Below are 12,606 nucleotides of genomic sequence, written 5' to 3' on the forward strand. Positions count from 1 at the left end.
TCACCGAATTTTATTTATTTTAAGAGCTTTCATAATATTTTTGTTCGTTGATTGACTTTGTGGTGTGCTTATAGGCCGATGTGTGGCGTAACTTCTTAGAACTTAGCGAGAACATTTCATTTTACACAGTGTTATTTGGAAGAGAAAATTATTTAAATTAATTTATATCATTTCTGATCCCAATTCTTGATTATCAACAGCCGTCTCATTGATATTTCAATCAATATATCAATGAGAAGATTTGCTTGCTAAAGCACTTCCTTATACCATGTTCCGAACCTCACTCATTCGTGATTTGGCTTCTGAGTAGATTATCTCACTAATCTTACTAAGAAAATATTAATATAATATTAGCTAGGTTTAGCCATACAAAAATAAACGTCAACAACATTAAAATATTACGTTTAACAAAACGGTGTGATTTTTTCAATGTCAAAAAAAGCTGTTTCATAGATCTCCAACGGCAGTGTGAATACTCTAGATTAGTGAAAATAAGTTAAATTTAATCAAGTGATCACTAAAAATTTTCGATTGGAGCCTGGTATTAGCAAAGCGGATTTATGAACCATTTAATGTTTATATCTACTGAAGTATTTTTTTTTTAATTTTTCTTAATTTTATGTCGAACTAATACAATTTATATTACTCCTAACCATAAGAAAACTAACATTCGATAGTCTTGCTATTATTTCCGTTTTTACCGAACAGTTAGCCGTATAATACCTTGTGGAATATTTGTACATTACATAGCCATGGCCTTTCCCAGGTTAGGCATGCACCTCAATCCATCAACATGCGCCGGGTGCTACACTTATTTTTATTATTTTTATGTTTTATGTACCAAAGTTTATACTACAAGTATATATGGCGTCGCTTTAATATCTTTAGGCAGCTTTTGTTGATGCAGTCAACTGTGATTTATGATATATTGGCCACTGCAATTCGGTGTTTTACTGCTTTTATGCCATCACTCAAGCGGGCATGTCTTCACTTTGTTGCAAACTCTCCACCACTATTGTGTTTATTGTTGTTGACAATATAAAATATTCCCTTTGATAGCACATATTTATATACATATGTGTGTAGACTGATGTGTGTGGTTCTACATTTTTATGGTGGCCATTTATGCTTATATATTGTACTTGCTATACACGTTATGTGTGTATGTATGTGTGTTGTACAACAGCTGCCGCACTCGCCTTTTCGCAGCAACTTTCATTCAACCACTGACTGCTGTGGCTCACAATCTTTTTTAATCCGCTTCTCAACCCTTTGTTTGTTATTTATTTTTTAGCTTTTTTGCTTCACATTTTTTTCTCTTTCGGTTTGCTCACTGTTCAATCTTTTTTACTCGATAAGCACGTGTTGGAAATTTGTCACTCGAAATCGCTACAGTTTGCAGCACTGCCCCATACACATATCCATGCTTTCAACGGCACATGAGAGGCTCTTGAGATTTTTCAGCTTAAGTGGCAGAGTAAAAAATGCTTTGTGGTTTGCCGTTAATGGGTGGTATGCAATTTGCGTCCAGAAGATTTTACAAGAGCAAAAAGACATAATAAATATTTATTAAAAAGAACATCAAACAGAAAAATTAAAAACAATATTTTCCTTGGATATTATTAGTTTATTCAACTTCCAAGAGTTCCGGAAGAGAGTTCCGTTCGTACACAAAATAAGTCTGCCCCTAACGGTGTTGCTTGCACAACTTGAGCACTTCGTCCATGGATTTTCATGCAAAAGAACAATAGTTATCATCAAGCATATTTCTGTTTTTCCACATCAAAGGTTTTCTAGCTTATTTTCTCGTTAGTTGGCAACGCTGTTAACAAACAATGCACTCATTTAGTAATAATTCGCTCAGTTTAACATTTTTTGAAGGTTGGCATCCCTATTATAAACTAATTTTCTTATAAGCGCAGTATATTATATGTTATTGTAACGCTAAACACAAAGGAAATAAGATCATCTTTGGCTTGATGAAATTTTACGCAAAAAGTTAATTATTTCGAGTGAAGCGTGAAATAGTTCAATAGCAATTTTGTTGCGCGGTATATTGATGCCTCATTTCCTTAATTGTTTTCATTGTGAAGGAGCTGCAGCTGTCTAAGCAACATGTGTTTAGTTAAATAACACACACATGCACATTTTCAGGAATGAACTTACATACTAGTACCCTGTCTTACAATTTTAAGGCAATTCACACTCATGTTGATTATTTCAATGTGAAATTGCCTTGTGCATTTATTACGCGAAAGCACATGTTCTTATGCAATATATAAAGCTATTATACGGCGCATTAAACAGAAGCATAGAAACTTACTCCTTCAGGTAATTCAATTTTAACGCGCGCATACGGAACTACCACTTAGAAAATAACGCACGCATTCAGCTGGAAAATGCCAAAAGAAGAAGCAGCAGTAAAATATTTAAATGTGTATCGTTCTGCTTTGCTTTGTAGAGCTATGAAATATTTAGCTTTATCACCCACGTGTTACCTTTTATAGTGTGTGAAATTTGCAAGTGTTTGTGCATAAAATGTGTGGGTGTTGCATGGCGTATACGCAATGGTCTGTACTGCGGAAATAAAGAAATAAACTCAGTTTGCTATAAATTTTGCATATTTGCAATTTCCTTTTCTCCCACTTTGCTACGCCTTTGAAGAGATTTTTTGTTGTTGTACGTCCTTTTTGTAGGTTTACGTCTACTTCCGCTACTTTTACTGCTGTATTTATTTATTATTATTATATAAATATACCGGCAGTTTTCATATATTGCTTGGACATTGCTTGTTTCTATTCACTTCTCTCAGAATATCTTTCGCTTATAGTAAAATGCGAATTTTATTTTATTTATTTAATTTTATTATACTTTCGTCTATATTTTTCTTGCAGCTACCAGGACATCTTAAAAATACCAACATCATTTCCCCAATTTTCAACTCCATTGGGTCCAATTGTCGATGGCCATGTGATACCAAATCAGCCATACAAAGTGATGGGACAATACACTGAACACTTCAGTCGGTTCGTAATATTTTTGCTTTCATCTTCAATATTTTGAGTTATATTTTTTCGCTGAATTACCACTTTTATTATTGCTTTCTGCTGCGTATCGGTAAATATGAGAGGATGTTATAGCTGAGGCGTACAAGATGTTGATTGATATTAAACAGAAAGTGTTTGTGTGGATTCGTTGAACGTTAGTCTACTAACAACAATTACATGATATGTAGTAAATGGTCTTCTGAGAAGCTCTTTGCTCTAACTAAGATTCATCTCGCCTCAGTTATAGGATTAATCTCCGGTCTTCTAGGAATGGTGGTATTTGTGTGGAAACTATAAAATTTCGCTGATGATTATTTTCAACTACCAGAAAGTAATTTGTCTTGAAATTCTCTTTTCTCGAAGTGGTTAAGATTTCTACTAAAACCGATTGTTAGCAACCTATATCAGCTTGCTCAGAAAAGGTATAAGCATTATAAATGGTGGAGAGGTATGAAGAGGTTAAACAAAACTTATTTTATGGTGTGGTCTTCATAAAAAGCCACAAATATTCATTAATTATACCCCCAACAGGTTATAGGTATTAAGTTTGCACGAAGTTTGTAAAACACAGAAGAAAATGTCGAAGACAAAATATATATTTTAAGGATCAGCATGACGAGCTAGTCGATTTCACCAGTCCGTCTGACTGTATATACGCGAGCTAGTCCCCAAGTTTTTGAGATATCGATCCAATCACACATTCTTTTCTTTACAAGCAGCAGATCGTTTGTCGAAAGCACCGATAGCGCACCGCTTAATTTTGATATATAAATTGAACGATCAGTATGAGGTGCTTGTATGGAAAATATACAAAGAGATTTATAGTAATCGAATATGGTAGCTGAAGTATAGAATTTAATTTTCTAAATTATTAGCAGATGTAATCCATCCCAGTCTGTATATTCACACTTATTTTTACCATAGAACACAAAACAACCCGTTTCCATCACGAACTATGCGCATATGTTACTAATTAGCAATCAGATATCTCTTAATGTATAAATAACTAATTAAAATACATACAGCGGTTGCGTGACTAATCGGTGGTGTATTGTTGATATTTAAGGTATTACTAACCGGAAAGTCTTTAGTAGGGTAACCAACTTCGCATGGGATTACATGAAAACACACATATAGTCTTATTATCTTATGTGCGTTGTAGGCACGCCCAAAAGCGCAAACTTCTTCAGAATACTTGTGTTGAAGTTTTTGCTTGATGCAAAATTAAGTAGTTTGTTTGAGCCAAATAATTAATTATCATTTCTCAGAGATAATGGAGGCGCGAAGGCGAGCTAAACGCTTTGCTAAGGCTTACCAAAAATTTAGTAGAATTTACCGCTTCCATTATTTGCTATTAACGCCTGTGCATTAGCTCAAAAGCCGCAGCGAATAAGCCAAGTTGAGGTAAACAAGTTTCGTATAAGAAAATGCCGCGCACTCACACATGCATAAATAACACTACGTGAGTGTGTGGTTTGGTGTAACAACATGTGCTCATATGCATATATGAAATAGTTGAAATATAACGTTGTTGCTCTTATATAATGCGGTGCGATAGTAGTTGATTATGGTTTGGATTGCGCTTACGCTCATGGTTGTATTATGGTTGTGGATAACGCGTTTGTAGTAGTTGTGGCTTGGCGTTACTTTGCTTATTTACGCACATGTAATGTACACATTTACATAAACAGATCGAAACTATTACATACATATTGGTACTTATGCTATACACAAAATCATCTTTCTCTACTGTATTTACTGCTCAGCAGCTTTATTCGTAAACAAACATAGACTGACGCGCAGAAGCTTTACTACAAGCATTTTATTTATATACAAACGTAAATACATAGTTACACAACTCTCTATATACCCTAGTGTGCATAGACACTTATGCATTTTACCGCTATTGGTTTATTCATTTCAGCTATGATTTATTATTTGGCGTCACCGAGTCCGAATCGTATCACACGCTGGGCGCATTAGCACTCGAAGAAGGATTACGTGAAAATGAGCGCGATAATTTATTGCGCTTCTATATGCAGACACGATTTGATGTTCGACCCGATTTAGCATTGGCTGCCACGCTCAAGAAGTAAGTAAAATTTATTGAATTTATGATTACATTTTCCATAGTTATGTAATGTGTCTGGGTCGGCGTATAAATAGGCGAGGCGCAACATGCCTACCAAATCACGGGCACAGGAAGCCAAGTACTTATCATGCGTACGATGCTAGGCATAGTCGATTTTGTGAATGAAGTTTGGTGAGAAAAATTCAAAATATAAAGAACATGGCCTTAAATAGCATATATTTTAAACACATCTTCGGTCTTCTCGAAAGAGAAGAGAAATTGAAGAACAAAAATTTGCCAAAGCCTTGTAATTATAGAATTTCAAATAACAAAAAAATTTATTAAAACTAAAAATCCTGGATATTGAACTCATATCAGAAAAATATGCTTTATGCGTCAAAAAGATAGGCTTTGTTTCATATTGCTCTAATGCTGCATACAACAATTTTATTACTTAATCAACAATTGGCTCCTTGAAATTCGAAAACTCCACACTCCACAATAGAATGCGCCATCTTCATATGAAGTCTTTAGTGCTTGTTGAATCGTGAAGCTTCCGTTGTGGCCGTCATCGGCCTTTAAGCCGTTTATCTCAATTTATTCGTAATATATAGTTGCATTTAAAGTCGTTTGCTTCTGTAATAACGGCTTCTTGTCAGCTTTTCTTGCTGCTAGCGTCAGCTCAATTCCGTTTTTCTTGCCCCTGCAAAACCCAATGAAGCGCATGTGAATAATTGCATTTGTTGAATAAAGTTGTTGCCACATTACCACACGCACAAGCGTCTAAACTCACACACATACATATATGCGTGTACTCAAAAGCGCATTTGTATGTACGTACATATGCATGCGGCTGAGGGCAAAAGTTGTGTTGCAAAGCCAGAAGTTTTATTGAAAATGCTGCGGCAGCCCAAAACCGACTGCGATGAGCGCTTGCAAAAGCGGAAGTTAGTATGGAAAGTAATTGTAATTTAGTATTTTTTAAGTGCAATAACCGATCCAATCATACGCTTACAGTCGGGGCGAAAAAAAAGGCGTTACCACATTTTTGCTGCACCAATATTGGCAGAATTAATTGCAATAGTTTCAAGCCTAGAAAGTTGTTTAATAAATGCCAGTTCGGACAAAAAGGTTTTTGAACTCTGCAAGCTGCCGACCAGAGAGCAAAATTCACAACATTCATTAATGTATACTCGTATATGTATGTACATGTGGTGGCAAATGTTATCTTGTACGCTTAGTAGGTCAAGTGCTATTGATTTTTCTACGTACGGTTAATAATAAAATTAAAATAAAATTCATTACAGAAGATTGCCTACGGTTACAAGATGATATAACGAAACCAAAAGTGAAAATCGATGTTGTTTGGATTAAAATATAAGTATTTAAAGAGCCAGGATGTGCGATATGAGTGTTCTTATTGACTAATTTGTTGGCTTAAAATATATATATAAACATCTTTCATTTTAAAAATTTGGAGTCCAAAATTTTACTATAAAATTTTAAATATGGCTAACAAATTGCAGCGCTTTCATAAAGCTTTAATTATCAAATATTTGGTAGTCGAAAAAGTATTTTCGTCTTATGTCAATAGATGTCGTTGCAGTCGTATATCTCCAGTGTTACCAATCACATTGCGTTGAAAAGGTGAGATTTTCAGCTTAATTTAACACAAAAAAAAATCTGGAAGTTGTAAAAAGGTTACAGCTGTTCAAAAACGAGTGAAAATAATAAAGAAATTCGCTGTATTTTAAAATTTTTGTATAAAAAAGGTCATAAAAATATTAAAAATAAAAACAAACGTAGTCATCGGTAAGTTCAATGAAGCCTTTTGATAAAGTATATAAAGGGTGATTTTTTAAGAGCTTGATAACTTTAAAAAAAAAAAAAACGCATAAAATTTGCAAATCTCATCGGTTCTTTATTTGAAAACGTTAGATTGGTTCATGACATTTACTTTTTGAAGATAATTTCATTTAAATGTTGACCGCGGCTGCGTCTTAGGTGGTCCATTCGGAAAGTCCAATTTTGGGCAACTTTTTCGAGCATTTCGGCCGGAATAGCCCGAATTTCTTCGGAAATGTTGTCTTCCAAAGCTGGAATAGTTGCTGGCTTATTTCTGTAGACTTTAGACTTGACGTAGCCCCATAAAAAATAGTCTAAAGGCGTTAAATCGCATGATCTTGGTGGCCAACTTACGGGTCCATTTCTTGAGATGAATTGTTGTCCGAAGTTTTTCCCTCAAAATGGCCATAGAATCGCGAGCTGTGTGGCATGTAGCGCCATCTTGTTGAAACCACATGTCAACCAAGTTCAGTTTCTTCCATTTATGGCAAAAAAAAGTTTGTTAGCATCGAACGATAGCGATCGCCATTCACCGTAAACGTTGCGTCCAACAGCATCTTTGAAAAAATACGGTCCAATGATTCCACCAGCGTACAAACCACACCAAACAGTGCATTTTTCGGGATGCATGGGCAGTTCTTGAACGGCTTCTGGTTGCTCTTCACCCCAAATGCGGCAATTTTGCTTATTTACGTAGCCATTCAACCAGAAATGAGCCTCATCGCTGAACAAAATAAAGCGCGAAACACATTTCGAACCGAACACTGATTTTGGTAATAAAATTCAATGATTTGCAAGCGTTGCTCGTTAGTAAGTCTATTCATGATGAAATGTCAAATCATACTGAGCATCTTTATCTTTGACACCATGTCTGAAATCCCACGTGATCTGTCAAATACTAATGCATGAAAATCCTAACCTCAAAAAAATCACCCGTTATTATACTACAAATATATAAGATATTTCAGCAATTTCGTCCAACCTTACTGCAGCTTTTGAAAGCAAAAAGTATTCTTTCAATAATTTCAACTCATATTACTAAAATAAACATTTATAAAATAACATTAAACGTTATTTTTTGAAACTTTAAAAAATGCTTTCTTGAAGTTTAAGCTCAAATTCTGCATTTTCTTCACTAAACGGCTCAATTACCCAGCTGAAAATCGATTCCGCTTTTACGTTTGAATTATGCTTGAAATCACTAGCTACAATTCAATTACATGCAAATGATTTAGTGTCTTGAATAGCTTATAACTTCGTACTTATGACACATATGGCAAATGTATGTATGTATGCATGTGCCTGTAGCACGTACTCTTGCTCTATCAAGCTTGCTTCCATCCATCGAATATGCAGAGTATGTTGTACAAGAACGTTTGTGATTTTGCAACCATAACCCCGGGTATGTCAGCTGAAGTTAGCACTTGTGTTTGATGTGCTTTGCCACTATGCAGAATGATCGAATTTGATGGGTGCGGACAAGAGAGAAAAAAGAGAAAAGTGCATTAAAACTTAAAAGTACACATACGTGCATGTTAATGTAAAATGTGCGCACATATGTTGCGACAGGGCATAAGGGCGATCTCTTAAGGGTAATGCGCAAAATTTTGCAAAACGTTTGTGTGATGTTCACATTTTAAAGCCACTTAGAATTCATTTCCAACTCGATGCTTTGCCCCTAGACGAAGATGTCGCACAAAAGCACATGCACAGCTATTACTGTAAGTGACCCTCAACTCGGAAACATGCATCTAAATTTGTCCCCTAGTCCATAAACAGTGTTGAGCTGATTTGTCGGTGAGTTTTTGCAGTTCGTGGAAGTGAAATTTTGAAAAGTGCTATCAACTGTAATCAGTTTGAATCCTTAGTTTGAAATTCTCAATTATGTGGTTGAAGAGTAAAGCAAAGCAAGAATGTGGATTCATTTAACGTATACGGAGTGCTTTAATTAGTCATCCTCATTTATAGTTTTTCAAGCTCAAATATAAGAGCAGCATAAAAATCATGCTGCACCAGAATTTTTGCTAAAAATTTTACAAGTGCTTAGACCAATGGAAAAGAAGAAGGAGTTGGAATAACATAACGGAGACTTTCAATACTAACAGAATTTTTAAAAGTTTTGAGTCGAGATGTCTTCTTATTATTGCTATCCTATGAATGCTTGATCTTCAGTGTGTCGGAAATACTTCCAGATCTGCCATTTATTTATTTTTTTTGTTAAATTTTTGATTTTGGTCTTGATCTTAATACAATTTAAATGAAAGATTTGCACAACTAAAATAGTTAGAAACCCTTTGAAAAAGAATAATGGTGAAATCTTTATATCCAAAGAGGTTTTCTCTTAACATTTTCATCAGAACTAGCACCTGTGGATATGACTTGCTCTTGCAGTATGTGTCAAGAAGATCGATAAGCTCAAAAATTTAATCGTATTCGATTTACTAATGAACTGATTTGTGTATCCCAGTCAAATATGGATTTTCCGCATAACACACAGACCTTTTGCACTGTCCTCGTAATGTAACTCATAAATGAAAATTTTTATATGTATGTGTGTGTTTTAGCAAAACTGCATAGCTTCAGAGCAGCGCTGAACTTTTATATTTCTATATTTCCGCACATATTTTTTCAACAGCTCAGCCAATATTGTGCATGTATATATGTAAGTACGGCTTAAATGCAACTGTGTGGATGTGTTTTGGTAAAATTATGTCAACATGTTGCCAGCTATTCGTCAAATGCCAGACAGGAAAAAACCGTTCCAACGTACCATCCTCTAGTAATTTAGGACAAGGGTAGAGCTGCAAGAGAAATGGCAAACGGAAGGCCAAAAAGCATTGCGGACATTACAACGGGCGGAATGGGTCTGCCTGGCACCAAGTGATGTCAACCATGCCACCACCATATCACATATATAAATGCTTGCGGCAGCGAGCTCAAAGCAAGCGCTATGAGATAATCTGCTGGTTGTGCATTTTGAGCACTTTAAGCTGGCTGGCCGAATGGCTGCTTACCGCTTTGCTGGCCGCATAGATGGATGGCTGGAGATGGATGGATGGCTCGCTGGCTGGTTGCATAGCTGCATGAATGCCTGATATAAGGCTTGTGTTTATGTGTGTGTATGCGGATAATATACGAATGCATGCATGTTGCCTTGGAGATGCTTACTGACTAACGGCATCAGTTTTCAATGACGCTTTTCACACATATGCATACATGCAAACGTACATACAGTTGAGTGATTGGAAGAGTGCTTGCATTTCTACTTGTTAACATGTGTAAATGCGTTGTAAGAGTGAGTGAGATTTTCAAGCTTATGAAACGTTCAAATGTGTTAAACCGCAATGTGTGGGTAAATATGGAGCTTTCAGTGTGGCGCTTTAACACACAAAGAAACTCGAATTTAATACAAAGCAAACAGCGACTTAGGTATTACTTTCAACGATTTTATTATAAATAAAGCTGCAGTTGAGCTTACAGAAAATTGTAGAGTGTACAAGTGAGAAAAGTTCAAATGAAATTTGTTATTGCTATCAATCAAGTTTTTATGAAAATTAAAAACAAAATATTAAAATTTTTGAGAAGCAAGCAATTTTTATTTTTTATTTTTTTTTTCAAACAACTTTGCCGAGCATTTAAAATATTTTATTAGTATTTATTTATATATATTGTCATTATAATATCTTTTTTAGTTTTTCTGCATCCTTTTCCTTCCACTTTTTTACAGAAAGTTGCCAAGCAGAGAAAACACAAATTAGATTGCTTCGCTACAATTGATTCAAAATCCACGAAACTTCTCGAAGCAAAGAGCTAAAGTCATGCTAAAATATATTTTCTACAAAAATCCACTGCAATTTCCCCATAAATCATTTCACCTTCCAAAAATTGTAGATAAGGAGAGCACCCATATTTCTCAAGAAGTGGTTTGCGTACATGTTAGATAGTCACAAACAAACAAATGCTCCACGTGTAAGCACCCGCCCACCACTTATGTTTCCGTTACAAAATTTATGTGCCACTCAACAGGTTTTCCGTCCGTAGCCTTTGAACGTTTTTAGTAGTATTTGCACGCTCACTTAACTCTACTTTGACTCTTTGTGCCGCTGCCGTTATGAGCTAGGCGCGTGCACGACATGGCGTATGAGTAACGTGAAATGCTATACGCAGTTCGCCGAGATTGGTTGCTGGCTTTGGCCGTTTAGAAGCTACGAAATACATTTTGGCTGCCATCCCTTTTTATACGGAGGTGGGAAGATCGCGAAATTGTTTTTCGTTACAAAGCAGCTCAAATGAAAAATACCGGAACATTGCAGCCTGATTGAAATTGCATTTAGCTAAGAGCTATTTAACACCAGCGGTGTTGTGGGCGTTGACTGAAGCAAAGACATTTTGATGAATTCTGAAATTGGAAAACAGAAATATGTAATAAAATTGTGTTGAAAATATCTTATGTTGATTTATTTGGCTTTTGGCAATAAACGGCATAAAGATGCTTAGAAGGTGTAAAAATATACTGTGTATGTATGTATTGTTAATAGAAAGTGGATGAAAACAAAAAGTTGATAAACGGGCTGGCCGTAATAACACCATATTTAAGATACTATGATGATCAGTAGAGAATGATGCCTTCTCACGTTATTCCTTGCTTTTAGAGATTTTTAGTAAGAAGTCTTACTCAGTTTCTTTCAGGTTGCTGGGAAAGCAATGCATGACACATAGAATACAGATTTCCAAGTCATGTTAAATGAGTGAAACGTTATGTCACATATTATAGTTTAGAGAATCTTAACAAAGAGTTTGAGAAAAAACTAAAACAACTTACAGAGATAATATTCCTTTGAACTGATTAAATGCAGCATACAATTCAAGATGCAGATTTAGCTTTGCACTTCTTCACTAAGATGACTTAAAAAAAAAATTTAATTTTGCGAAAAGTATTTTTCTTTTCGAACAATGAAGGTATATGTAACTTATAAAACGTTGAAACTATTAACCGAAAATTTTTGAAAATTTTATGAAATTTTTTTTGCCTGAACCAAAACAAAAGCCTCACTCCACGTCACGAAAACAAATCAAATTGCGCATATCAGTGGATTTTTCCATCAACAAATAGCTTCATAAAACAATAAACGAAAAATGATTCTAACTGACATGAAAATGATGTAAAAACACCGCGCCGATTGAAAGCTCAAAGAACTGCAGACGCTCTCTTTTTTCTATTTTTTCAAGTGAAAAGTGCAAAAATATTTCCATTATTTTTCTAAAAATTTGCGGCGAATTTTTTTGGGCGCAAATTCACACGGGAGCAATGTCGCACACTATGCCACGTGTTATGTACTAACCAGGTGAAGAGTATACGGCAAAGCTGTAGCAGATTTGTATGTGTAAATCCATGTGTGAGTGAGTGAAGGGTGAAATAAATATGATGTGAAGCCAGCTAGGCACGTTGCAGCCCTTTCAACTAAGTGCTAACGTATGCGTCTGACAGCAGTGACAGCTGTAAATCTCTGCTGTGCCACACACACACACATTTTACAAATGTTTTAACAAGAATTTTTGAAGTAAAATGCTGCACTATTTTCTATACGCCAAAAAGTAAAAGGAGAAAAAGAAATCAACGTTGAAATCACTGAACAAATCGCT

At 35.3% G+C, this 12,606-nt stretch overlaps 1 protein-coding gene across 3 annotated transcripts in view; it reads left to right on the forward strand.

The window, feature by feature from the left end:
• The window catches only part of LOC105230312 (uncharacterized), a 91,990-nt gene that overhangs the window by 31,908 nt on the left and 47,476 nt on the right, over nt 1-12,606 (forward strand). For all 3 annotated transcript variants that reach the window (XM_049448280.1, XM_049448279.1, XM_011211012.4), the window contains exons 7-8: nt 2,895-3,026; nt 4,972-5,139. In XM_049448280.1, the coding sequence (XP_049304237.1) occupies nt 2,895-3,026; nt 4,972-5,139 (300 nt within the window). The remainder of the gene's footprint in view (nt 1-2,894; nt 3,027-4,971; nt 5,140-12,606) is intronic.

The sequence above is a fragment of the Bactrocera dorsalis genome, chromosome 2, assembly GCF_023373825.1.
Source record: "Bactrocera dorsalis isolate Fly_Bdor chromosome 2, ASM2337382v1, whole genome shotgun sequence".
NCBI lineage: Eukaryota > Metazoa > Arthropoda > Insecta > Diptera > Tephritidae > Bactrocera > Bactrocera dorsalis.